General features: G+C 30.0%; 5 protein-coding genes across 10 annotated transcripts in view; 2 read left to right on the top strand and 3 right to left on the bottom strand.

Annotated features, from left to right (window-relative positions):
* Pax (paxillin) overlaps positions 1–4,366 on the bottom strand; it is a 49,738-nt gene extending 45,372 nt beyond the window's left edge. Inside the window, exon 1 of one of the 3 annotated variants that reach the window (XM_085204315.1) lies at positions 4,174–4,366. In XM_085204315.1, coding sequence (XP_085060441.1) covers positions 4,174–4,186 — 13 coding nt within the window. In that variant the 5' untranslated portion in view covers positions 4,187–4,366. Of the gene's footprint in view, positions 1–692; positions 1,051–4,173 lie in introns of those variants that run through there. The other 2 variants (XM_085204313.1, XM_085204314.1) reach the window with 2 other exon arrangements.
* A 362-nt stretch (positions 4,367–4,728) lies between these two features.
* veli (L27 and PDZ_signaling domain-containing protein veli) lies at positions 4,729–5,878 on the top strand. The gene has a single exon (XM_085204309.1). The coding sequence runs from the start codon at positions 4,857–4,859 to the stop codon at positions 5,451–5,453; it is 597 nt and encodes a 198-aa protein (XP_085060435.1). The 5' UTR covers positions 4,729–4,856; the 3' UTR covers positions 5,454–5,878.
* Positions 5,872–10,164, bottom strand: LOC146527878 (RING-type E3 ubiquitin-protein ligase PPIL2). Its single transcript, XM_085204308.1, has 9 exons — positions 9,996–10,164; positions 9,651–9,870; positions 8,783–9,092; positions 8,371–8,495; positions 7,962–8,106; positions 7,508–7,656; positions 7,013–7,164; positions 6,431–6,620; positions 5,872–6,152 (listed from the first exon to the last, which is right to left on the bottom strand). Exons 1-9 carry the CDS (start codon positions 10,025–10,027, stop codon positions 5,931–5,933), a joined length of 1,545 nt encoding a protein of 514 aa, XP_085060434.1. The 5' UTR covers positions 10,028–10,164; the 3' UTR covers positions 5,872–5,930.
* A 188-nt stretch (positions 10,165–10,352) lies between these two features.
* Ubc2 (ubiquitin conjugating enzyme 2) lies at positions 10,353–16,918 on the top strand. 4 transcript variants are annotated; one of them, XM_085204564.1, is made up of 6 exons: positions 10,353–10,538; positions 10,631–10,736; positions 10,828–11,023; positions 11,656–11,979; positions 12,332–12,479; positions 13,565–16,918. In XM_085204564.1, the coding sequence occupies exons 4-6, from the start codon at positions 11,659–11,661 to the stop codon at positions 13,660–13,662; spliced, it is 567 nt and encodes a 188-aa protein (XP_085060690.1). In that variant the 5' UTR covers positions 10,353–10,538; positions 10,631–10,736; positions 10,828–11,023; positions 11,656–11,658; the 3' UTR covers positions 13,663–16,918. The 4 variants fall into 4 exon arrangements, with proteins under 4 accessions (XP_085060690.1, XP_085060691.1, XP_085060689.1 ...); XM_085204565.1 differs by lacking the exon at positions 10,828–11,023 and having other exon boundaries at positions 10,399–10,538; positions 11,684–11,979; XM_085204563.1 differs by lacking the exon at positions 10,828–11,023 and having other exon boundaries at positions 10,399–10,538.
* Positions 16,919–17,321: 403 nt separating this feature from the next.
* Positions 17,322–27,907, bottom strand: LOC146527876 (CD63 antigen-like). Its single transcript, XM_085204307.1, has 6 exons — positions 27,770–27,907; positions 27,480–27,578; positions 26,957–27,148; positions 20,237–20,407; positions 18,699–18,923; positions 17,322–18,029 (listed from the first exon to the last, which is right to left on the bottom strand). Exons 2-6 carry the CDS (start codon positions 27,543–27,545, stop codon positions 17,964–17,966), a joined length of 720 nt encoding a protein of 239 aa, XP_085060433.1. The 5' UTR covers positions 27,546–27,578; positions 27,770–27,907; the 3' UTR covers positions 17,322–17,963.
* Between the last annotated feature and the right edge of the window lie 32 nt (positions 27,908–27,939).

Raw genomic sequence — 27,939 nt, 5'->3', positions numbered from 1 at the left:
GGACTCGTGGAGCGGCCGGTGCTAACTCAACCCACTTGCGAGGCAAATAGGAAAATGGGCGAGTGGATGCAATTTTCACCTTCGCAGTAAACTAACACAGAAATAATATTACGTTGTTTTTTTTTAAGAACAAAATTCAAACAATATTCGTACTGCTTCTCAATATTCATATACTATTTATTAAAACAAATATTTTAATTTATATTTTCATTTCTTCGCTCCCGAGTGGGGATCGAACCTACGACTAGTCGCGTTTATAGCCACGCACGACTGGCATCGATAATTATTCTATTATATTATTTTATTCGCATTTTTTATATTAGCACTCAGGTAAACAAATTTACGTAATTTAATTACGTATATTTCAAAATACATAAGAGTGATTCTGTAATTGAACATAGAGTCATCTCTATTACCTAATCTATCGCTTGTATATTACAATGGCTATCGTATAAATAATGAAATATAGTATTTTATGCGTTTTGCGTTCATGCATTTAAAAATAAAGTTTATACTTAGTCATTAAACTTCACCTTATATTATATTTTATTCTATTGTAATTAACTTAAATAAAAATATTGATTTTGTAATTAATTAATTATAAAAATTTGTTATTCAAATAATAATGTCAATTATATTGTTTTAACGAGCTACTTAACAGGTCAATGTGGCGATATGCAGTCTAGACTTACAGATGGAGTGTCTTTGAAGTCCTGCCAAGAGTACCCAAAACAACGATCAAGGGTAGTTGTTACAATACCGATTTACATACTAAATACTGATTAACATTTGTAAATCGGATTGAAATATAGAATAGCATATATGATTAAAATAAATAACATTTTATCGATACAGTATATAAGTAGTGTTGTTCCCTTTAACGCTTTTAGTGTCAACAATTGTTTACATATATCACTTGGCCATTTTAAACACAATAAAATATTTTTTTACGAAACAATTTTTATTAAATATAATATTTACGGTATTATCCAACGGTATACTTGTGCGTGGTACGCGTCTAACTGACAGAGAACGTAGAATGTACTACTCATCGGAAAATGGCCTGTGACGAGCCGTGACGCAATGGATATTTGCAGGTTTAGCATGGCTATAAAATAAAAGATTTGAAATAAAAAGGATTACTGAGCAAAGTCGTCGTGACTGTAGACGCAACTGGTTGTGGGTTTGACCCCACGCGAGATAATGAAAAATTTATTTAAACTTCTTCGTTGTAGTGTCGAGGCAAAGCGCGGCGTCGAGTTTCGCCACTCAACACCCAATGCCTCCAGAATTCGGTGGAGAATGGGGAACGGAGTGTCGTTACACTAGGTTCCCTCTGCCTACTCTGCTGCGTGCAGGATACAGCGTGAAGCCCGTGAAGCAGCGTGGAAACAGCGTGAAGCAGTGTGATTTAAATTGATTTATGCATTGACATAATACATCATAAATATATTTCAGGCAAACTACTAGAAAGAATAAGAAAATGAGGTAGGCGTGCCGCATATGTTTCAACATGGTTAACGAAGGCGAACGGAACATAATCAAGCTAATTGAGCCAAGGGACGGATTACTAACATTATCATCGGATGTCACGGATTTAGGGGACATGGGGGTGGAATATTAGTGGGAATAATTAATTAAAGCTTGAAATAAAATTCAAGGATGAGAACGTGTCAAATTTGAATTATTGGATATTTTTTATAGCTTCTTGGACCGCCCCAATTGCGAGACGTTCCGTGTTATGTACTGCTGGCGGTGCTCATCGCTGCGCTTTTGTTTTTTTACCAGAGCAAAGATATTTAAATTATTCATTACATCGAGTGGGAATTGAACTCACAATCGTCTCATTTACTGTGCCGCTGCGCTACGACAGCCTACAAAACGGTAAAAAATATAATTCTATATGTAAATATTATGGTTAGTTCAATTTAACCTTATTACCACAAGCTTTTTGTGGGTATGTATAAGGAAACGTGATCGTAGACGCGTAACTGCGCTTCTGTATAATTATATATAATTTTATTATTAGGAAAATATGAACCATTTGTACGTGTTTTGTTTCAAAATTTTATACACAGTGCATCAATAAGGTAATAAGTAATTAAAATAGCCATTCCATTGACAAAATCACACGATTTTCCTTATACATTTATGTGAAACGTTATATAAGACAAAATTTATATTTAACCACTGCATTCTAGTGGTAATTCCTACAGTATGTAGGTGGATCCCACACATAGCAGGGTAGGCAGAGGGAACCTATAAAAACAATTGCGTTCCCACTTTCCGCTAAATTCTGGAGGCATTGCATATTGAGTGAAATATTTGAATAAAAATATTTATATTAATTTAAAATTTGCTTATAAAGGACCTATAAGAAATAATGCCCTATCAGAATGATAAAAAAAAGTACAAAAAGGACAAAGTGAAAAAAAAAGTACAGTGTTTAGCATTGCATTTGTTGCTCTTGCTTTCTACTCTTCAGTAGTCTACTTTTTTTCAGTTGTACCTATATGTAAATGAAAACATTAAATATCTTATTTCCTATGTTTTATACTTATTTATTCTTGTAGATGGGTCATTAAGGCTTTTTATGATATTGCTAGTAAGGTGGGGTAGCCTCGATGGTGGTCATTAATCATGTCAATGTAGCAGATATCCAGGTAATAATCATAAATTCTATGCAATGGAGTGATGTAACAATACTTTTATTATATGTTTTATATTATAAAATATGTTTACATTTTACTTTAAATAACTAATATTATAAAAATTGACAATGTGCATAATGTTTTATTATTATGTTTATTTAATAGTTACATTAAGTTTAAACAATAATTTTTGAGCAAAAAGTCTCAAGATAATTTAAAAACAAAAACTCCATTTAAAACACAAACTTAAAATATTTTTAAATAATGCAAATATTTAAGACAAATTAATGAATTATAATCAGAATATTTATAGATATATAATTTAAGTACTAGAAATACATTTGCTAAAAAGAATGATCTAATTAAAGTAGTCTATAAATATATTGATCAAGAAATAATAAAACATTTGGAATATGTTATGGAATATTGTTTCTCAACACAAATGGAAAAAGGACTGGAGGGAGGGAATTCAGACAGAAAGAGGGGGAATAGAATCTTCTGAATCTATTAGTCTCCAATTACCCTGGTTTATAGGAAAAAATGTGGAGATGCTACATTTGATGAAATTATATACACAACATTCATAAAATTTTATATGCAGTAACATTTTTCTGCAACCATATTATATATATATTTTTTGTTAATTATTTATTTTTTTATTATTATATTTTTTATTATTATATTTAACTTTGATTACTATTAAGAAATTTTCCATAATACCCAACATTTAGCCTATTGTTTTGTGCTGACTAAAACCATATCTAATATCAGAAAAAGTAAAGAAATTTAAGAAAAGAAAAAATCAAAAATGTTTAATTTTAAAAATTATAATAATATATGATAGTGCATAAAAAATTGAAAAAAAAAATCTTAATGCAAAACCAGGTGTATTTTTTAGGAACTTAGCTTGATCGTAGCTACTTAAAATTATTACTAATTAATGTGTAACATGAAAGAACAATATAATCTACCCGAGAAATCCTACTGCAGTTTACAAAACAAACTATTGCAGATACTAAAAATTAAAAAATAAATAAAACTACGGTAATATAACAGACATCAATAACTAAAAAGCAAGATATAATTTAGAGATTTACATTAGAATACTTTTATGCAAACCTAACTGTAATTAATATTGTATTATAAGTGTAAGTATAGCTATAGATAAGTTTTTAGTTAATGCCAACCAAATAAAAAATATAATTAAAAATATAAATATTTTAAAAAATATAAATATTATTCTTTATTGAAATTATTTTTATATATTCAGTTTCAAAAAAATATCTTCAAATTTATAAATTGTTATTTAGCTAATTTATCATCATAAATATATCACAAATATATTAGAAATATTTACTCAGTAAATAAAAAGTAAGAGAATAATAATAAATTGATATAAATTAAAAACAAATTAAATGAAGTGATATCTATTTATAGGAAACAAAAATGATTTCATTTCCAAATAAAACACGTCATTACGTAGCAAGCCAAACAGGTTATATGATGATAACAAGTCACTTACCTAAGTCATCCATTGTAATGTTTCCAGACACTTGATTAAATCGGAATATTATTACAATACGTATTATAACATAACGCAAATACACTGATAGTTTTCAATAAATATTTTAATAAGATTTTACACCTAATTCTTGAAAAATAAAGTATAAAATATAATCCAAATATGGCAAATTATTTGAAGTTGGCACAATTGTCAAAATGTCAGAGTTACGAATTTGGGGTTTTTTGACATCGCTGTTTATTGAATTGACCGAAAACTAAAGCTTAAAATTAAAACATGAGATTTTCTAAATCTATATTTCTATATATGCTAAAAATTTACATTTAATAAAAAGAATAAGAAAAAAAAATTTGAAAAAGCTAATTCATTATTTCTAAATTTCTTACAACAGAGTACGGTACACAATATATAATTCTTTATAATTAATATAATTAAGCTTCTAGTCCAACTATACCAATTTAACTATTTATATAAATGATAACGCTATATAATAATTGATTTTTGTTAGGTAAGAAATTAAGAATTATCATGTTATCAAAATACAGGTATGCTTTTTAATCTGTGATAACAGTCTAATGACAAGAGAAACTTGTATTTATTATCGATTAGTAAAATTTTTGGGCGATAAATACGCCCAGTTATAATTTCATTATATATTTCGTATATAAAATATATTAACTAAGATGAGTAACACAGGAGAACAACTGACTTTGGCTAGAGATATAAAGAGAGCTATAGAATTATTAGAAAAACTTCAACAAAGTGGTGAAGTGCCAGCAACAAAATTAGCTGCATTACAAAAAGTGTTACAAAGTGATTTTTTAAACGCCGTTAGGGAAGTGTATGAGCACGTTTACGAAACAGTAGACATTCAGGGATCAGCTGACATACGGGCGTCAGCTACGGCTAAAGCTACCGTAGCAGCCTTCGCTGCTGCAGAAGGCCACGCTCATCCTCGAGTCGTTGAACTACCCAAGACTGAGGAAGGTTTAGGATTCAATGTAATGGGAGGGAAGGAACAAAACTCTCCTATTTACATATCTAGAATAATACCTGGAGGGGTTGCTGATCGTCACGGAGGACTGAAAAGAGGTGATCAATTACTTTCTGTAAACGGAGTGTCTGTCGAAGGAGAGAATCATGAAAAGGCTGTGGAGTTATTGAAACAAGCAGTAGGATCTGTTAAGCTTGTTGTTCGCTATACACCAAAGGTTTTGGAAGAGATGGAAATGAGATTTGATAAGCAAAGAACAGCTAGAAGGCGTACCAACTATAATTAGATGCAAAATTTAAGAAATATTAAAAATTATTAAAAACCTCTTGATATTCTATGTGTATAATTATTTATGTGAATGAAAGTTTGTGCTGTTATTATGAGTATAAAATATGATTGGAATAGTAAATTAAAAATGTAGTTAAAACCTGATGTTAGCTTTGTAGATTTATTATTTAGTTAAGTGTTAATCTGTATTATATATTTAAGCCTGTTTAATTGAGGATCAATTTTTAAAACAGTTTTACATTGTATTTGATGAATCAAACATGCACATTATTTACTTAATATGCAATGTAAATAAATGAGTAGTTAATTTTGTAATCACAATTATATAATTAATTAAATATAATAAAATTCAATATATTCGTTTAGAATATTATTTTTGTTAACTCTTCACAAGGGATAAAATAAATTTAATTAAATTCTAAATATATTTTTTATTTACCAATTTCTTTTGTACAAATATATTATATTCTTAATACTACCATGCATCAAAAGTACCAAAGTTATATTTGCTGTCCTTTTTTGCTTTTTTTGAGGGCACTTCTTGGTTTTTAGTTTTGCTGGTAGAGGAATGTTCTTGTAAGTTAAGATATTTTCCCACTCCATTTCTAAATACTGTGAGTGGTTGTTTACTTGCTTTCTTAGGTTTCACACCAGATTGTGCCTGTTTCTTTAATTCCTCTGCTCTTTCAGCTGCTATCTGTAAAGATGATTAAAAATAATATATAGAAAGCTGTACTGTGTCTGCAATTACATTTATACATTAGTATGACAGCTTCAAAATTTATTACTTAATAATTTTAAAATTACATATTTGTTACATTATATTATATTTTCCTAAGTGTCTGATCATAACTAAATTTATCATGCCTTGAAAATATGCTAAGAAAATATCTTAAGTAAACATTAAAATTCTTAGACAAAATGATTTACATTATTAAATATATACCTAGCTTTAAAATACAAAACATTGCATACCTGTTCCTCAGCTTCAGCAAAAGGATCAACAAACACCTGAGCAACTTCTATAATAATATCTTCAATAGGTCTGTCCTTATTATCTACTTCTACATGTTCTATTGCATTTAGTGTGTCAAGGCCTCCAACAACTTTGCCAAATATGGTGTGCTTGCCATCCAGTTGTTTACAGGAGCGAAATGTGATGAAGCTTCAAAAGAGTAGGATTTCAGGGCAGGTAATGAGAATCTGGTGTTAAGACACTCTTTACTTTCCCACAAAGTTTTGGACATTTCATCCAATGCTTCGCCTTGCTTTGACACCAGAGAGAAGAAAATGAAAAGGATATAGGGTAAGTGGATAAAACCCACAATCAGTAGCCTTTACAGTCATTTACAATGGTAAATCTTTCAGGTATGGTGCAAGACATAGGGTATATTGAGTAGATACCTTTACATTCTAATAATATCTAATAGATATCTTTAGGTACACAAGGGTACAATAACTGCCCTATCCAAAATACAGGTTTTTTTGATTTATACTTACTTAGGTAATTATCAAAAATGCCTAATTTTCAAAGTTACCTAAATAGACCTTACTTACAATTGTGATCCATTTGTATTAGGACCAGAATTAGCCATAGATAATATTCCTCGGCCAGTGTGGTGTAAATTTGGTTTGATTTCATCTTCAAATGGTTTCTTCCATATTGACTCACCGCCTAGACCTGTTCCAGTAGGGTCTCCACCTTGAATCTTTTTACAATAAGTAAACATAAGTCATAATAATACTAGTCGTAAATTCTGCTACTATGTAATAAATAGTTGAATTGTGGAATGAATCATTTTCATTTCCTCATAATAGTAAGAAAAAAATATTAAAAATGTGATAATGAATGGCTAAAGTGATAAATGCAATATGTTAAGGATTCCCTCTACCTGCACTTTCTATGAGGGGAAAAAAAGTGAAGCAAGAATCAGAGATTGAGAATATATCAATAAGAAAATAAAATATGACAATATATATATAACTAAAATACAAAATTAACATAATTCAAGAAGCAATCCTCTCCTTTACATAAGTAAGAACTCTACTTACCATAAAATTTCTAATGGATCTGTGGAATTTAGTACCATTGTAGTATCCATTCAAGCAATGTTTTATGAAGTTGTCACATGTTTTAGGAGTTACGTCACAGTATAGCTCAAAATTCAATTGACCAAAATTAGTGGCTAGTCTCACGTAACCTAGAACAAAAATATTTATTTTTTTAGCTTCAGGCTGTAACCAGCGCCCGGCCAGGCTAGTCCGGCCTAGGGCTCAAAAAATAAACTTAATTTTTTTACAACTTATAATTTCCCAAAAATTCTCAAAGAAATAATAATAAAGAGCTTATGGATATCTACATTGAGTTTAAAATTCACAAAGATATCTTTGATAGTCACTAATAGTATATGTCACCCCCATAACTTCCTTACTGTAAGGGTTAGAGACAAAAACTTTGGTGTGTCTCTGCGCCACAATAGTCATGTAAATCATCACAAATATTTACCTTTTTTCTTAACCCTCTCATATTTGATGTCATCATCAGATATAATTGCAGCTTCATGTACAGTCTCTGGGACCATTGCTGTCGATGTGAAGCTGGCTGCCACTTTACCAGTTGAATAATGAGCAGCATTGAACTTATCTGCAACCTGTGGAATTAAATACTTAAATTAAAGGAATGTGTGGTTAGCTTCACTCATGTCTGCTATATGTCTCTAATGGGCTAATGAGAACATTTAAAGCATCAAGTTTGGCATGCATGAACAGAAACCTCCCTCACCCTGAATGCATGGTAAAATGCCCAATGGAAATGAGCTGATTTAAAAACTAAACTAAAATAAAGTAATAAAACTAATATGTATTAAAAAGGCATTTTCATAAAAACTTTAAGTCAAGTAAAAAAATATAAATACCTCTTTTTTAACTTCTTTCACTTCTGGTGCTTTATATTCCTTCTCCAACTCTTCTAAAATATCTTTTGTTTCAGCAGATACTGTCTTTAATCTGGCATGTGGATCTTTTTTCAAAGCAATTTCCTCTACAAATCAGTAATTAACATTAATAATAATTATCATATATTTTTTTCAGCTTCACACTATATCACATTATATGTGATTGGAGGGTTGTGGTAGGGTATTTCTCCAGTTCCTCACTTTGGGATGAATTTTCGAGGCAATGCGTGTTGAGTGAAATGAAAGTGAAAATGTAAAATTAAAATTAAATTAAATATAATTCTTCATGTGTCTTAAGGGTTTGTGTTATCCTATTGTGTAACATAGTTGATAAATGGAATAAATAAATTCATAACATATATTTTAAAATTACCTTCAGTTTCCACTCTTAAATTATTTTTAATATGATGAAAATTAGATATATTGAATTTTCCCAAATTGTTCGGGTCCTGTATGGTAATGATATCGGATCTAACAAAAGGTGTATCATTGATAAGGTCCTTGTAATTCTTGCCTTTAATATTAAGTTGTTCCACAGCTTCATAGCAGTATACATTACCACTTGTTTGTATTGCAACAATGTGTGAGTTTTTAGTAAAAGGTTTGAATAGAACAGGACAATGATAATCATCTTGAGCATTTTTAAAGAAATTAAGCTTAGTGAGACTTTTTATATCCAGTTTCTGTGAAAAAGAATTATTTTGGATTAAATAAAATTATATATATAAATAGGAGGATAGGCAGATAGACCTTATAGTCAAGACGATCTTTCCTTTGCTTCCTACCAGAAAAAGAGACATTGCATGTTGAGTAGCAGAACACAATACCTTACTTTGTGATACTAAAGTATAGAAGAAAATAATCCCTTGATCCATACATGAAATGTTTATCTAAAATTATTTAAGAAAAATTTAAAAATATGAAATTGTAAGGAAAATATAAGAATTAATTGTTAACATGAGGACAGTTGTGGTGCAGAGGCACAAAGTGTAAGCATGACTGGTTGTTGGTTCTATCCTCACTGGAGGAAATTTAATATTTATTTAAATGAATATTTTTATGTCTTCGCTCTGGTGTCAAGAGAAAGTGCAGTGTTGAGTTCCATCACTCAACACACGATGCCTTCAGAATTACGCGGAAAGTGAGTAACAGTGTCTTAACACTAGGTTACCTTTGCGTACCCTGCTGTGTGCAGGACACAAATGTGAAGCTGATAATGTATATATTAACACTTATCTTACCTTTCCAGTAACTGGATTTATTTTAAACTTTTTAACAAACTCTATAATAGCTTGTAACTCAAATAAATTTCCATCGTTATCAGAATATGGATCTTCAAATGGTTGTAGGCACAAACAACAATGATCATAAGGTAGTCTTCGGAATGAAGTATCTTCTTCTACTGCAGTTCCCGATCTTTTACCACCATATAAAGTTGTCCATTCAGTGTATGTAAGGTACCTGTAATTTGTAATGTAGAAAAAATATAATATATTTTTTTAAAATGTTTTAATACGTTTTAATACGTATATTATTAATCATATTATTAATCGTATCCATTGTAAGATGTACTAATTTCAAGTTACATTTTATCTTTTTGATGTTGTCGTTTCCCCATTTTGTATGTTTTTTATAGTCTATTTTATTATAACAATAATAAATTCAATCAATATCAATATTTTCTAAGTCAATAAGTCAAAATAAAAGCAATATGAATTAAGCAAAATTAAATTTTGAGTTATGACACATGACACACCACAGATGATAAAATATTTTTTGTTTCTCTTTCTACAGTAAATGAATCATTACATTGGATGAATAGAAAGTAAAGTAATATTTTTTATGGTATGAAAACAGATATGTTTTTAAATGTAACATTCATTACTTAAGTTACAACAATTATATTGTACGTTATGGTACGGGGTACCTACATAAATAAATAGAAATAAATAAAATTGTAATAGATTATAGTATTTTTTCATTTATGGCAACTTGCCGGTTATTTTTTAATTTATAATAACATGTCGGAAAGTGGTTGTGCTTTGTGAAGTTGTTGAAATATACTTTGAATTTACTGTGTAGATATTTTAGTTTAGTTAATATTTTTCCTTATTATCATCTTCCAAAAGGTAATTATTGTGACTATGTCGCAATGTTGGGAAATTTCTATAATTCAATATGTTGTTTTTGTTTTAAACGTGTGTGCGTTGGTGACTTTCAGTTGTGCTGGTAAGGTTGATTTACAAATGGAGGAAATGTGGTAGAAGAGGACTGAAGCTCTAACATCTTTACGAGGACAAGAGAATTCAAGCTTTAGTTTCAGTAAGGTATACTAAAGCGTATTGATAACTTTCACAGACAATAAAAAAATCTTAAATCTCATGGGAAAGTAACAAGCTGCTTATTTGCGCTTTGCAGTTCGGAGCATCTAACACCGAGTCCCAATTAATATCATATCATACAAATTGTACATATTCTGGATTAATTTCTTTGTCTTCTATTGAGTGTTCTTTTGGATACATTTATTTATTAGAGTTATCTCGGTGGTTGGCAAAAGAAATTGTAAATTATCGGATAACGCCAGCCCACAAGATGGCCGACTGTTATTCGTAAGGTACAAATAATATTTTTACACTTAAAACATCTGTTGAAGCAATTTTATTATTTTCCTTTGCTAGTTTGAGTTATATTATATTGTCTATTTTCAATTGTTTGCATTTAAATGTGTAAATCAAACACATTGTGTAAGAATGCCTTTGTTCTATACAACATGAATTCTTTTGAAAAATTGATTGTTTTTTTTATTGATCATTTCATTATTTGGCTATTATAATTTAAATTAGTATTCGTTAATCTTTTGTTTGTGGCTAAGTGTTGTGATATTGCTATCTTAATTAATGTATTATTTTGTTTTTCTAGAAATTAGTAGTTTGCTGCACACACTACAATCTTAAATTGACGTTTTTACAGTAAATATTTGAATAATTGTAGATTTTTCATTTTTTTCAGTTAATTATTTCTTGTAATATTTCATGGATATGTAATTATAGCCTGAGTTACTTAGACACATTGTTTAAATAAATAATGAATTTAGCTTCGTACACATATATCGATGAAATGTTATTAGTAACTCATGTAAAGTATACTCCTAAATAACATTTGTTATGTAACATATCATACACAAGCTTATGTTTGCTTTTTAACAATTGCTTCTATGTTTAGCAGATTAAGTTTTGATGGTTTTAGATAATGTCTGGTGCGTCTGGTTCATCAGGAAGTGGAACAGGTCGTGGTCGAGGCAGTGGAGCAGTTGAGAGCAAACCAGAATCAAAAGAAAATAAGCCAAATCCTAAAATGTCTAAGGCACTTGGTACATCAGCTAAGAGGATCCAGAAGGAATTAGCAGAAATCACACTAGACCCACCTCCTAATTGCAGTGCAGGGCCAAAAGGAGATAATCTATATGAATGGGTATCCACAATACTTGGACCACCTGGTTCGGTGTACGAAGGTGGAGTTTTCTTCTTAGACATACACTTTTCTGCAGAATACCCTTTTAAACCTCCTAAGGTAAGAATAAAAATGCATTCAAGTTTATTACAATTTAATATATTTGAGTAAACTTTTAATTTGTTAACAAACTATATATTATAACATTTTCAAGGGAGACATTTCATTCCCATATTATTTGTTTTCATACTTAAAAAAAAGTAGGAGTGAACTGAGAGTTAATGTTTTTATATTTTATAATTCCTATGATAATTTCATTGAATATTATATATGTTATATATTGTGCAGTATAGCGCAGCATGTGGTTACATCTAGGCATTGCATTAATTTAATCATTTTATTATTTTTAATATCTATTAGGTTATTGATAGTTTAGCTCATTTATTGATTAAAATATCTTTTTTGATTTTAGGTAACATTCCGAACTAGAATATACCACTGCAATATAAACAGTCAAGGTGTTATATGCCTTGATATTCTTAAGGACAACTGGTCGCCAGCACTGACCATATCTAAAGTTCTCCTGTCCATATGCTCACTTTTGACTGATTGTAATCCAGGTATGTTTCATTGTTAGGGTTTAAAAATAAAAATAACTTAAGTTCTATTAAAATAATTGACTAAATCTGGAACTGTTCTACATTGTCTTTTTATTGTTGGCTTCATGGCTTATTCTTCATGAAGCAGATTAGTAAATAATGGAGAAAAAATGTCTTAAGACACTATTCTTTAATTTGTACCTCAATTCAAGACATTACATATTAAGTGAAGAAATTAAACTTTGTAATTTGCCCTGTTACCAGAGCAATGAAATTATAATAATAAACTCTTCACAGTGAGGATTGCCTACAACCATCAATCAACTATGGTGTCAATGTTCTGTTTTAATTTATTAAATATATTCAAATTTTTATTTATGTATGTTAGTCAAATTAAAAAGTCTGTTATGCAAATAAAAATTTTATGCATATAAATATAAGTAGCTTGCTTTATGTTATTGAATGTAAAAGTTCATGTTATTTGTTTAATATGCATATTGAATTATACACATATTGTTTATGATCTTTTGATTTATCATAATTTATGTGCTATTGTCTTTTTATAATAAAAGATTGTAAAACATCAATCAAATTATCATAAGTGTATGTAAGTGTGGTAGCTACTCAATATTTAATTAAAAATTTTGAAACTTATGGATATTTTATCAGGCATGACAACATACAGATGTCATATTAAATCTTTAAGAGTTTGATGTCACAGTAGATTTTGGGTAATTTATACAAAGATATAAATAAAATAATTATATATTAAATATTAAATAAACTTCTACTAACATATGCAAATGTATGTATAGATTCACATTTTTATATTGTTTCCACTACTGCTATATTTTTTTTCCAACTTCAGACTGTACTGTGTGTCTTTGTATAACCCCCTATTTTATGTCAGACCTATGTAAAACAGGAGGTTATAGGAGATAGAGAATACCTAATATGAAGACACTCCATTCTCTGCTTTCCATCCAGATTTGAGATGTGATGAGTGGTAGATCTATTTTTTCAAATTAAGTATTATTACCCAATGATTAATTTTAATACTACAATACTAACAGTAACGTAAATAAATATAAATATCTTGATTCCAGCTGACCCTCTAGTTGGGAGCATCGCTACACAGTATCTCCAGAACCGCGAGGAGCACGATCGCATCGCACGCCTCTGGACCAAGCGCTATGCGACATGATTGCCTTCACTCCCCCTTATCCTCGTACACCACCCCCCACAATCCCCCCGTTCATACCAACTGATGTGGTAACACTGGCCAGTCTGGATGTGTGCACCTTTGTATAAGGAAATGGGTTTTTTATTTTTGATTTTAATTAAGGCCTAATTTTATAGTGCCTTAAGTGTTGTTATGACACTATATTGTTAGGCAGTTCATTTTTTTTACATAGGTTTGTAATTTGAGTTTCATTACTTTTTTTTATCTTTTTTACTCAAAGTGCATACATGCAAAATGGCCTGTGTATCTAGTTGCAGTTAATGAGTTTTTGTTAAAGCTTGAACGGTATGACTGTATTATTTTTAGGTGATGATTTTTTAGTTATCCATTAATCTGTGTATACATATAGGGTTACACAATAATATGTAGGCTTAAAATATGCCACTACAATGTGACGATCTCATCGGTCTCATTCATATACTTTACGGTGGTTTAACTAATGTCTAAGCTTAAACTACCGTTTGTAAATGAGGCCGTATGTACTAAGTGTTTATAACTACTTAAGTGTTTCTTCCGCGCGGTTTAGTAGGTCCCATAATATTTTGATATTCATCTAACTGTAAGTCTATACATAACTCCGAAATAAAAATTTATTTTTATGATTAATTAATAAAATATGTAAATACAAAACGCATACTGTGTCCAATGAAGAATTTTTTTAATGTAATATGAAGAATGATATACTCAGATATCTCAATAAGCATATTTACTTGGTTTTAGTCACTTGTTGTTAGTGATTTTTGTTTTATTATACATTTGGAACGATAATATTAATATTCTCTTAGTTTTCGTTATTTGAAAATATTTTGTCTTACTAGAAAAAGACCTTTTTTAAAAATATTTTTTTTTACATTAAAAGACAAAACCAATAATTGTTTTAAATGCGCGTAATAGAATTTCAACGTAGAGTGATGAGAATGTGTGTTGTGTGCGCTTTGATGATTAAAAATAATTTTTTGTCATGTAAAAACAAACATCTTTAAAACTTTGTAATTTGCAATTGTGACTCATTTAATGATTATTTCATTGTTTTTCTCAATTTATGTATTTTAAATATATATTGTTCCAGTGTGTAATAATTACTTTAACTGACTAGTATGTGATGATTAATTATAAGGTTATTAACTACAACTGCCAATCGAATGTCTCCATATTGTATCGAGTCTCTTTGAATGTGCTTCTATATTGGTTTTATTTTTTTATCTTCAAACAAAAATATTTTTTCTGATGCCGTCGTGGCGCATTGGCACAGCTGACTGTAAACGATGGTTGTGGATTCGATCCCCACTTAGGGGGAATTAAATTTTCTTTTTGTTTCTCTGCTTAGAAGACAGAACACAGTGTTAAGTATCACTGCTCGGTACACATCGCCTCGAAAATTGGGCGATGCGAGGGGTTAAAACTAGATATCCCTTGTCTATCCTGCTATATGCAGGATACAACGTGCTAAAACAATCAATTGTACTTTCAAAGAGAATAATATTATTGTCTGCCGGTTTTATTGTCTCCATTCTGTATATTATAAACATACATAATATAAACTTTTCAAAATTTTAATACAATAGTCCAGTTACAAAAGATCTAGTCGTTTCCGGAATCCTAACGGTACTTATCTGTGCAAAAGTGCAAATGCAATTGTTTTTTATATATATTATAATATGTTTAGAACTTTTGGTAGCCTCTGTATTTTACTGGGTTCTTATTGAATGTTGTATGAAACTGTCAGGTTATGTTTAATGTCATTGTATTCAAAAACAATATATACATTTTGTTCTTACTTTAGTTTCCTTTTCGTTGATTTTAAATAAAAAATGATACAAAACTGTCTTTGAATAGAATAAGGACAATTTTTTATCAGTTAAATGTATTAACTATGATTGAAATGAGTCGATTTATGTTCTTGATTTTTTGGTCAGATTTAAAGTTTTTTTGTACCAAGTCCCAGGGCAAGATATGCAAGTGGTCTTTTATTGTTAAAAGAAGCAAAATAAGTATTGCAAATTTTGTGTTATTGAATGTGATTTAGTTGAATTTTTGTAAGTAATAATTTCATTTTGGTTGTCGCATTATGGTTTAAATATAATTGTACAAGGATTTCTATTGTATATAATTTATGTTGTTTAAATTTTTGATTCTATATTTCATAAGATTCAGTGATACTATAGTCAAAGTTCGAACTTGTAACTAATAATGAGGACTAATTTACTTCTAAAAGAATTTCAAAAACATAAATAATATGAATTATGAATAGTAAAGATCCGCCAAAATATGTTTTTTTGCACGTGTTTCGATGTACTGTTTAGATAGTGAAAATTGAAAAAAAAAAATTGAAAACGAATCGAATTTCTTGATACTATATATAAGAGTGCAATTACTGTCGTACGTTTTGTGTTACATGTAAAAGTAAATGTATGTATGTATGTAGATGAGCGCAGTAGACCCGACGCCAAGCTTAGCGTATATAGAATATAAAGTAATTTATTTAATGAACAACTATTTTTTATTTTTTGTATGTCTCATACATTTGATTGTATCTGCCTTACTATCAAGTGACTTGACAATATTGTAACAGATTTCATAAGGTTAGAGGTGGTTTTTTTGGACTGAATAGTGTATTATTTCTACAATTATATGTGTCTCTTTTTAAACTACATAATTAAACAACAATAAATGTGAATTTGTATTTAATAAAGAAAGTAATATGGCGTCTGTTTTAGCATTATTTCTTTGACAATGCCAGTTTACATTAAAATGTATGCTTCTTGATACTCTATTCACCTCTAATTAATTTATTAATTAAAAATATTTTTTTTTATAAAAGTTACATATCAACGCGCATTGAACTCTGGTCCGTTTCCAAGTGTGTGCCAAACGTCAGGCACTGGCTGGTTTCGTCTTAAAATATTCCGTTTAGAATAAACACAGTAGTTTAAGTTATTTTATTGTTTAAGTAACGTAATGTATAATGTATTTCTTAATCGTATAATAGCGTTAGTTAGTGTATGTCGCGTGGTGCTGTGACGGACGGTTATTATTGTAATGTAATATGGATGTGATTTTTAAATTATTTTAATACAGTGATTCGACGATGCTTGCAGACAAGACGCGACTGATGTTCCTCGATTGTTCGTAAATACTACCCTTATAATCATCCTTTGTTAAAATTTATATCATGGTATAAAATAGACAAATAAAATGTGTGTAACTAGACACGGAAGGGTTGTTTTATTTTTTTTTGTTGTTGGTGTGTACTGACTGTGGCCTTTATAGTTTTGTTGCCGTTTTTAGTTTTTGTTTTTGAGATTTCTAACTTACTCTTTCAACAACGCTATGGTTGTTTGTTGGTTATCATATTTTTATCATTTTAAAGAGCGATGTAGGGATGCACTTACTGTGCAGTTCACTGTATGTAACTTGCGTTTAAAAAATATCTTATTATCTCTGCCTCCCTAGTTATAAAAGCAACTCTGTAAAAATTTATAAAATCAAAAAAGTAAAGTTATATATTACGTTACATTTTCATTGGTTTCAAAATCTGTGAAATTGCTAAATAATTCAACTTAATTAATAACTGTAATTTCGTTTTTTCTAACACTATTAAAATTTAAATAAAACACCAATTCCACCATATACAGAGATTTATTATAAATATAATTACTAAGAAACACTTTAAAATAGACAATTCATGTTAATATTTGATGCAATGTTAAATATATCTAAATTACATCCTCTAAGAGACCAATACAATAGTGCACTTCTACTTATAAGTTATATAAGATCGAATATAATCACTAAAATCTATAAAGATTTAAATATCAATAAAAAATTACATGGAAATAGCGAATTTGATGACAATTTGGCAATTTAACCGTCTATTCGAAAAAATCAGTCTTCTCCGCTGACATCATTTGATGAGATGAATCGTACAAATATACAAAAAATAATTAAACTAATTATTAATATTTAATTAATCATGTAAACAAAATTATATAAAAAATAACTAAACAGTGATATTTCATTTGCACTTACTTTTTTATGTATATGTAAATAATTAAATATTACATACTTAAAATTATAAGCTTTATTAATAAACGAAGAATAAATTAAATTATAAACGAAAATTACGAAGAATAAAAAATTGTATTTATTATATTTAGAGCATTTGTTTGATATTTTTCTCTATATAATAATTATAAAAGGTTCTAAAGGGTTGTATACCACGTTTATTAATAAGGCGTAACTAGGGGGTAACCGGAGTTGCTTTACACTGTCTCGTACTGGCTACGTATGGAGCGAGCGAGACAACACGCGAATATTACACCGAGGAGCTGGAAATACAAAAATATATTATAATAATTAGATATTACAAATAAATATATAGTTTATATAACCTTATAATATAACTATTTGTCTGATCAAAATTTGAACTCATAAATATTGAATACTAGCTATTGAAACTGTTGTTGTTATATTATAGCCAAATTTTACAAAGATAAATTGCAGCTTGTGTAATTCTGATACATATGCAATGTTCCTGGAGTTTCACCCAAATTTGGTCAGTAGTTTTTACGTACAAGTGGAATATAGATCCACCCTTACAAACTTTCATATTATAAAATATTATTAGGATTGCCCGTTATTAAATACTGTAAATATTTAAAAAAAAAAACATCACTTAATTAAAAAGAGTTAAAGACGGAAGAGTGGAAGACGTTCAATGTTTTTTAATTTACAATTAAATTAGGCGGCAGTAGCCGACGCTATTCTAACTCTGGATACTTGACATAGGTACAAGTTATTAGTACCTTCAACCTGCCACCTTGCGTGTGGCAGGAGGGGAGTCCACGGTACAGGCCACGGACTTGTCTTTAGGAATAACATACCCGCAGACACTACAATTCCTACAAGTTCAAAAGAACCAAGACGATAAAGGTAGCCCTGTGTAAGAGGAGACCCACAGAGACTAAAATGAATAAACTAATAAACCTTCAACTTACCTGTACAAACGCAATACCCAGTCCCACACCGCCCAGAACTAAAGCCACATCTTTCAAACGAGCCAGGATGAGGGGGAGACAGCCTTGTGTGTGGAGGGAGGGGGAGTTTACGCTGCAGGCCACAGTCTTGTCGTTAGTCACCTCCTGTCCGGCACAACATGTTTCCGGTATTGGCAGGCCGTGGGAGACCCAGTCGTTTACTCCATTTACGCCACAGCATTGGAGCTGAAATTATTATTTTTTACATTGTGAGTAAAATGTCCGAAAATGTCTCTCTGTCTGTCTCTCTTTTTCCTCGAGTGAGAATCGAACCCACAACACCTTGTTTAGTCGCACACTCACCTCTGCGCCACGAACTCAAACTTTAACATAGTGTAAAATAAAATAATTTTCTAAATTACGCTTCAATCTTTCGAATTACGTAAAGTATTTCAATGTGGTTTTCACTCATAAACAGCGTGATTATCTCGTAAGACTTTTCAATTTGTACTTTGTAACATTATATTTGTTTAATAACATCGAACACTTGTTTACTATTTGTATACCAGAATTTAAACCACTGGTAGTCATGGCAGAAAGTGTATTCCTTCGTCTTTTAAAATAACAATTTTAAGGCCCGTATTTGTAATAAATATTTGTAGTAAATCTGAGATCGATCTTGAGTTAACTGTAATGAAATAGATATAGTCATATAGCTCACGCGGGCGAAGCCATGAATCGAACACTAGTTACTTCGAATAAACTAAGACTGAATAAAATCGTTGTTAATAAAAACATTCAGCAATGTTTCTATTAACAGCTTACAAAAGCGGTCTATTCTATTATTTTATTTATTAGAAAGATACGCTTGTTTTCACGTTTCGTTATCTTATCTATAAAGTGCAGCTATATTACTGCCATCTAATACGCAATGTTTATTTATGGCCGGAACGTGAAAGAGGAAATATCTTTCAATTTTGATCAGTTTTAACATTATACGGCAAATTCCTACTGCTATTATGAAAACCGCTTCTCAAGATCGATCTCAGAGTTAAAGAGCGATTTATAAATGCGGTGGAACTCGAGTGCAAAATTTTGTCTTACCAGAATGGGAAAATAAGCACTTGCTATAATCGAACACACATATATCGTGTCTCTCCTGCTGAGCTATACAGGAGTTGCATACAAAATATTTAAATTAAAGTTGTAAAACCCGATTTTAAATACGTTATAACATGTTTTATTTACCAAAGTACAAAATTATTTATTAAACAGTAAAATCAATTATATATAAAAAAGTTATGGCGTGAAGTTTTAATGATATAATAATTAAGGTATTTTTGTTTAAGCGTCGTTAGCAGGAAGTTGACAAGGACAGTGGACAAATCACTGTACAGTCAGTCTGCTTAATCATTGCAATGAATGAAATATTTTTTTTATATATATTTTTTGATATAGATATGTTATATCGTTTCTAATATTTCAAAAAATTACACAATTCATGCAAAATTTTATCTTAAACTAATAATAAAGTTATTTAGATAATCATAAAAACTCACATCAGTCTGGATGATATCGTAATTCTTCTTAATATCAGAATCTGTGGTGTAGCGCGTGATCGATTCGTTGAGAGTGCGGACGATGGACGTCTCCAGGTCTGTGTGCTTCACGTAGCCTGCAATGCCCACTGCCAGTTCCGCTATGAAGATCAATAGCAGGAATACTGAAAACTGGAAAGTAAAAGATGTAATATTATTATTGTATACATCTATATGCATACTATAAGCTCATGTTTGTTTGGTTGAATGTACTAATCTCAAAAATCAAGGCTGCAGTTCGTCTCGTTACCAGAACCACGAAAATAAAAATATGAAATATTTTAATTTTCCACGAGTGGGAATCGAATCCAGACACGTTTATAAGTGCACGGTGTAATAAATTTAGTTGATTTTGATAGAAGAAAAGACTATATATTTATATTTTTAGTTCATTTAAGGGCGATAAATAGATTTATAAATATGATCATTGTTTTAGCTTCCAATGTAGCCAGGCAGGAAGAGGGATACTGATAAGATACTTTCGTTCCCCACTTCAAATATCAATTTAAACATTAACAATTTGTAACATTAACTTAATATTTAAAAAGAACATATTTAAACAACATTGCTGAAGAAGCAACGTTACAAACAAATAACAAGTGGTCTACAATAGTTGATATTATTCTATTCTAGTGTCAAAGCCAAGGTTGCGTGTCGATCAAGCGCATCGACCAATTTCTATAGACATGTGCAATTTAAGGTCGTGACAACATACTACTATGTTCTATGAAATAGTATACATATATAAGTAACGGCGTAAAGTAAAATATGCGAATTACCATGTCGAAATTATTTACAATTTGCAACGGTTATTTAAGTTTGAAGGTTTGAAGGAAATGATTGACGTAATAGAAGTTGTAAGATTTAGAGTATCTTTTAAAGTAATGGTGTTTGAAATATTCTTAATAACATTGATTGATGCGTAATAAAATCAAGGCGCATTGCCAACGAGAAAAAATACTGTGATATTTGCCCACGAGTAATATAAATTTGAACCTACAACCATCACATTTACATGGTTCTATTTGGTATAGTATGGTTACTCCATACAAATGCTTTACTTTTAACAACTTATCAACTGCGCTAACCAATATCCAGACTGTGTTTTACAAATATTTATTTAAAATATCTATAACTTAGGTAAAAACAATAATTTTAATACCTATAATAATACTTTTATGGTAATTTTAATATCTTTTATAATAACTTAGTTTACTATCTAACTACCTGTAACTATAGATTGACTAGCAAATAAATACTAGATATTTAATAGGTGGGTCTGTAAGTTCTATGAACCGGTAATAATTTAACTTATTCTGGTCTGGTAAAGCACATAGCTGACTTGAAAGTGAAACACGTGGAGTATTGATTTTGGTTATAGTAAGGCAGCGTTCTTCCCTTCCCTTTCGGGTCGTTGCCGTTTATTGTGTAAATATAATGCGTCATTGCACTTTGTCCTGTGCAAAACAATATTATAAAGCGACAGATAGTGGGTTCAATTCCTACTCGAGGAAATGAAATATTTCATATTTACATTTTCTTCGCTCTGGTGTCGAGGCAAAAGCGCGGCGTTAAGTTTCGTCACTCAAAACGCAATTCCTCCAGAATTAGGCGGAAAATGGAAAATCTTAACACTGAGTTCTCTCTAAAGTACAGCGTAACGGTAAAAAATAAAAGTCATATTGAGGAAATAAATAAATATGAGGAAAAATCTGTAATATACTAGTAATTACTTAATTCAGGATTTTACATTGATGTAAAAATGAGTCATTTTTAGTTAATCATAGCATCATTGACTACGGTTGGTGGATTCTTATCAATTAAATTGTGCAAGAACATAATATTTTCTGTCTAATGAAAGAAACAATAAAATTGCCTTTGTTTTCTGAATGAGCAGAACGTTTCAAAGTTTACTATCGTCACCTTCTGCAGGTGGAAATGAGAATTCCTAATGAACCTAGTGCCTGTAACTGTCATTTCCGCTTTCCGCTCGTTTGATGACATTGTGTGCTGAGTGGTGGAACTCTACATCGCATTATATAGAATAGGGAGAGACATTTTAAATATGAATAAAATAAATATCCAGCCACTCATTCTATCTACACTTGCGTCGCTGTCATTAACACATATCAAAACATTTGCTTAGAAGATCAGAAGAATGAGAAAAATAACTATAATATTTTTAGTTTGTTCTTTATAAATGAAATTTTCAATAATATCAACAAAGAGAATGTTTCAATATCAACACGTAACGTATCTGTTTGGACGAGTGTTATCAGCTTTTATGCAGTTAACAATACAACTCTCACGTATTTAATATACCTACCTATACTATTTTTATTTATAACTAAGTAATTGGCGTAACTATCAAAAATATTTAGCATTAAACATGTGAAGCTATCAAATAATTATATTTTTAATGGATGCTGAAAAGACTTTAAAAAAATATTTTTGAAACGTCAAAAAACTAAATAGAAATGTACTTTATAGGTACTAGATATATTATTTATTAATATTTTAAAATTTTCTAACTTCATGGCAAAAGAAACAAAACTGCACATGCATGTAATTAATACAGTCAGTTAAATTAACCTTTCAATAGATGTATCTAGAGTTATTAGATGAGTGATTGCTTTCTAAGAGGTAAAAATATAAAAGAGGACGAGAATTTAAAAAATGATTTTTTTGTCCTTACAAACAATTCAGAGAGGAAATTGTAATTCATTACTCTGTCCTCGAATTCTTCTTGTATAGGATATAGGCAGGATTTCAATCACGTCAATCAATCAATCAATCGTTTCGATGTAACCTACTACTGTGTGGTGACAGCCGTGTTGGGAACCTAAAATGTCTCAATTATTTCTATTTGACTACAAAGGCGAAGCCGCAGTAAAAATAGAGTAAAATATATACGCGATGGTTCCGTCAAAAAAAGTCATTTCTGTACCTAGGAGAAAAAAAAATCCCACATAAAGCTTAGACAACTAGTTTTTAAAGTAACATCGATAAAGAAAATACTAGAAGACAGACCCTCAAAGAAGTACCTAAATACTATTTTCTTTACTGGAATTTACTTCTTTAAACACCTTACACTTGCACAATGGATCTATTAACGTCGAATTAAGGAAAGGAAGTTTCGTTTATGAGATGAGACGACTCGTGTCAGAGGTCACGAGCCTGCTGCTGTCAATTACTTTGTTCTCAATTACTTTTGACTTATTGACTTTCCTTGTATAAATAAATACGTAAATAGAATACTATAAAATAATATTCAGATAATTATCTTTATAAACACTGTGGCATAGTAGGTACTGTTCTTTAAAAGGTTATATATAACTAGATACAATTTAAAATCAATGTAATTAATATTAGTGTGACTGTAACGCGAAGGTTGTGGGTTTGATCCCCATTCGAGGGAATTATTTATTAACATTTTCATTTTTTTGCTCTGGCGACAAGGCAAAAGCCCGGCGTTGGGTTCCGGAAAATTTGGCTGATAGTGGGTAACGGAGTGTCTTGACATTAGGTTCCTACCCTGCTGTAGGTATGCGCGATACAGCGTGAAGATGAGATCATCTAAGACAATTAATTAAAACTTTAGACAAAACGACTTCATCGTCGTCTCTAGACAAAATTATTGATTTAAATTTGATATTATATACAATGCAGCCTAATTTAAATAATATGTTGAAATATGTAACAGATCTCGTCATACTTGACCACAACAGGTTTAACGAAATGTTGTGCAATAAGTTTGTTCTGTTTTTAAGGCTTAAAATCATCGTTTTTTTTTCTAAGTCTAAAGTTATTTGTGAATAACTGGTTTAATCTATTCCTTCAGAAAGATCGATATAAAATATTACTACTTTAAAACAAAATTAAGAGTAGGGAAGAAACGGAAGCCCTAATAACGATGTCGGAAACTAGGGAGCGTCGTTAATCGGATTTCCGTCATCAAGTTTGTACTTTTAGTTGGTTTTTATTACTAAAGTTTTTATTTACATAAACGTAAAGAAATAAAGAAATTAAGAAATGTCAATTTAAAATGGATCTTGTATTATCAGTAAAATCCTAACAAAGATTTTTAAAAGCTCAAGTATTTGATTATTCTTTAAAAAAAGTTTTGCTATAGGTACTTTACGTTACGAAAATAAAAAAAATTACAAAGCCATTTGTTTGAAACTGAATTGGACTATTAGCTCTATTTTTCACCCTATTCGCATACCGGAGAAGACAAGTATTAAATAAAATAATATAACTATTGGTTTTAACAATAAAATAATAATTATCAAACATTATTAATTACAAGTAATAACTTGATTCAAATCAATACACTTTCTAATTGTAATTACGCTAAATAACTATGAAGAAAACCTTGTTAACTAATAACTAGAACATTAGCGTATACATTATGTATTTATTTATATAGTTTCGTAAGTACTGTCTCTAATGGTCATATTGCTAGTTTATTATTATCTGCGATTCGTTTGATTAGCTTATATGGCTGTGACATGTGTAGGTTCGGTTCCCATATAGGGCTTAATGCTAAAGAGTTTCCTAAAATGAAGAGACTGTCGTGACGGAGTGACAACACGCAATGACTCGAAAATTCGCCGGAAAATGGGGAACGGAGTGTCTTAACACTAGGTTCCTTCTGCCTATCCTGCTGTATGAGGGATACTGCGTGAAGCTGAAGTATCCTCAAAAACCTTTAGGAATTTGTGAAAATCTTTTAAAATTGTATTATTAAACGATAATGTTTTGTTATTATATGTATAGCAATATACTGTAACAGCGTAGTTCTATATAAATGGAACAACCCACTATGGAAGAAATTAGTTCACATCAATTAATTTAAGATCACTTAAGCCTACTGGGAAAAACGACAAAATTGGCAATAAACATTTATTAAGATTATATATAGTGAACGAAAATAGCTATATGTAATTAATACTAAGCCTAATTTTGGATATGGAAGAATTAGACTGGTAGTACCAGCAATTTTAGGGGATTTTATGCCATTATCTTACGTTTCTATATATGGTTCTATGAGGCCGTTGTGGCGTAGTGTTTGACAGTAAACGTGAAGGGGGCGTGTTCGATCTCATTGGAGGAGTAGTATTTGCATTTTCTTAATGTGATAACAAGATCAAGTTGAGCATTAAGTGCCGCCACTCAACACGCAATGTTACTAAAATTGGGGCGAAAGGTAAGGAACGGAGAGTTTCGACACTAAATTATCATTGCCCTGTTGTATGTGTATTGGAAGCTAAGAGTTTAGTTTTTAGTTGTTTTCATTATAAAACCTTAAACTTAGTTAATTTTGGTCCCCCTGTTTATTTTCATAAATTAAATAAAAAATCATCATATGTTCCGTAATCTTCTTACAAGGAACCTACATGGAGCATAGTTAAAACACAATTAATATTGCTAAAAACAAATAACTAATTTTGACTCATAGCCAACTTGCATACCTATATATTAAATGTATTGGTTAATAATAATAGGTAGGTGGTTATTAAACTGAATCAGAGTATTATTCATATAATTATCAGTAAAAGAAAATAAATAAGTCTTAAATGACATTTGTGCAATAATACTGTTTACAAATCATTATTTTAACAAAATATAAAGGAATCAATCGACAAATGCTTATTACAATTGTATATTTTATTGCAATAAAAATAAAGTTTAAAATCATGATTTTCTTGCAATTTTATTGCAAGTGCAATTAATATAAGATATTTATATATATATATATATATTGGAAGTATGTTTATGTATTCTCTTTACTAATAATATTTATATTTAAATTTGTATAGAAATAGCAGTAAATAAAAACTAAAATTTATTAGTTTTAGTTCACTGTAGTTTCTATACAAGCGGCTTAGTATGTAGTTATTAGAGTAAATAAGCCTATAGCATATTGTAATTTTATGGTAAACTGTGAAAAAACATTCTATTTACAAATATATCATGAGTAAAAATTTCATTTCAAGGTGTTTAAGATATGCAAACATTTAAAAACAAAATTTTTACATACCAGTTGAAAAATAAATGATATTTTGCTAGCAACCCCTCATTTAATTCTTGTCTATACTTAATATCTATACTAATATAATAAAGCGGAAGAGTTTGTTTGTTTGAACGCTAAGATCTCTGGATCTACTGGTCCGATTTACTATGTTTTTGTTTTGTATGAAAGCTGCATTCTTCAGAAGTGCTATAGGCTATATAATATTACATTACACATATGTACCTATAAATTTAAAATACTTTCTAATTTGACATGCAATTTATTCTGCCATGTTAATAACAACCGTCGTTGCTAAGCAACGGTTTGCAAAGTTTCTTTGTTGTTATAAGAACATGTCACCCAAAATGAACTTAATTATTTTGATATTCACCCTTATAAAAATAAATATATTATATAATATTTAATAAATATTCTTATAGTTCAAGCAGGCGTAGCCGCGTCCGGGTCCACTAGTATATTATAAAAGTGAATGGTTTCATTCAGAGAATGCTATATTACATCACATTAATTGTTTTGGTGTAAACCAATGCGCCTGTGGTCATTTACCTCAAACAGAATGTGTTATGTGTAAACATAACAGGTTTGTTATCTCCATTTGTCCATGTAAGCAAAGCTGTCGATAAAAGTTATTTTTAAAAACTTACTGTAACAATCATGCAATGGTTCTCCTTCACAGCACCGCAGCATCCAAAGAAGGCAACAACGAAAACAATCAATCCAACTATAATCAGGATCACTGGGGCCGATGTGTAGAAGCTTTCATCAGTCAAACTCACATATGGCTGGGCATTGATCTCAGATTTTGCTCCAACTATTAATATTATCAATCCAGTTATCTAAAACAGAATGTATCATTTTATAGGGAAGCAAAAAAAAATGAACATGAAGTTCAGTTCTTTTATTTAATTTTATCAAAAACATCGACAATTTTAAAAGTACACGTAAGTATTGAGCAAAAATATTTTAAGTCTATTTTATAAAAAATGTGACCACAGATGGTAATATTGCAAAAAATAAATTAATATTTTTATAAGTTTAATATCAAATCAAATCATAATTAAATTGGCTTTAATATATTTAAAGAAAGAGAAAGGATATATAAGCAGTAAGCGCAAATACTACCCGCCAAGTAACTTCAAGGAAAAATTGTGTAAAAATAATACTTACAGCAAACAAAAGGTTGAAAGAAAATAACAGGTACTTCACACACGACATTCCCGCTCCGATTGCCATTTTTATAGTGATATTCTAAATATAAAAATTAATCTGGAACAATAGAATTAGTTTTACTCCTTTCGCTGCGCACATCACAAGCCAAAACATCGATTTGCGTTCTTGAGTCAGCCAAACCAGTCCGTAAAGCAAAAATAAACACGGCTTTTACAAAAAAATGTTTAAAACTCTTTTATATTGTTTAAACGTTTTATTTTTTTGAAATATAAATAGAAAAAGCTTACCGCCAAAGTATTTGATAACACACTCGAACAAAATACGAATCCACAATCAGCTAGCGAAACAACCCACGATTGAATAAAATTAGTAATCATTGGTGTTGCTCGCTCACAACTATTTATTGAACTGGTTTTTGGTAATAATGTTGCTACTTTAAAAAAATATGCAATAAATT

This window comes from Heliconius melpomene, chromosome 20, assembly GCF_056956725.1.
Source record: "Heliconius melpomene rosina isolate 202511_hmr_F chromosome 20, ASM5695672v1, whole genome shotgun sequence".
NCBI classification, from domain to species: Eukaryota; Metazoa; Arthropoda; class Insecta; order Lepidoptera; family Nymphalidae; genus Heliconius; species Heliconius melpomene.
The sequence above is the reverse complement of the archived record's forward strand: the minus strand, read 5'-3'. Positions and strand labels throughout refer to the sequence as shown.

Coding starts and splice junctions, on each gene's coding strand:
- veli (XM_085204309.1), top strand. CDS start 4,857: ATGAGTAACACAGGAGAACAACTGACTTTGGCTAGAGATATAAAGAGA.
- LOC146527878 (XM_085204308.1), bottom strand. CDS start 10,027: ATGGGGAAACGACAACATCAAAAAGATAAAAT. Junction 8,496..8,782: donor TTTAAGAGTGGAAACTGAAG/GTAATTTTAAAA, acceptor ACTGATTTGTAG/AGGAAATTGCTTTGAAAAAA. Junction 6,153..6,430: donor TTGCTGAAGCTGAGGAACAG/GTATGCAATGTT, acceptor TCATCTTTACAG/ATAGCAGCTGAAAGAGCAGA.
- Ubc2 (XM_085204564.1), top strand. CDS start 11,659: ATGTCTGGTGCGTCTGGTTCATCAGGAAGTGGAACAGGTCGTGGTCGA. Junction 11,980..12,331: donor ACCCTTTTAAACCTCCTAAG/GTAAGAATAAAA, acceptor TTTTGATTTTAG/GTAACATTCCGAACTAGAAT. Junction 12,480..13,564: donor TTTGACTGATTGTAATCCAG/GTATGTTTCATT, acceptor TCTTGATTCCAG/CTGACCCTCTAGTTGGGAGC.
- LOC146527876 (XM_085204307.1), bottom strand. CDS start 27,545: ATGGCAATCGGAGCGGGAATGTCGTGTGTGAAGTACCTGTTATTTTCT. Junction 20,408..26,956: donor ACCATTGCATGATTGTTACA/GTAAGTTTTTAA, acceptor TTTACTTTCCAG/TTTTCAGTATTCCTGCTATT. Junction 18,924..20,236: donor ACGATATCATCCAGACTGAT/GTGAGTTTTTAT, acceptor TAATAATTTCAG/CTCCAATGCTGTGGCGTAAA.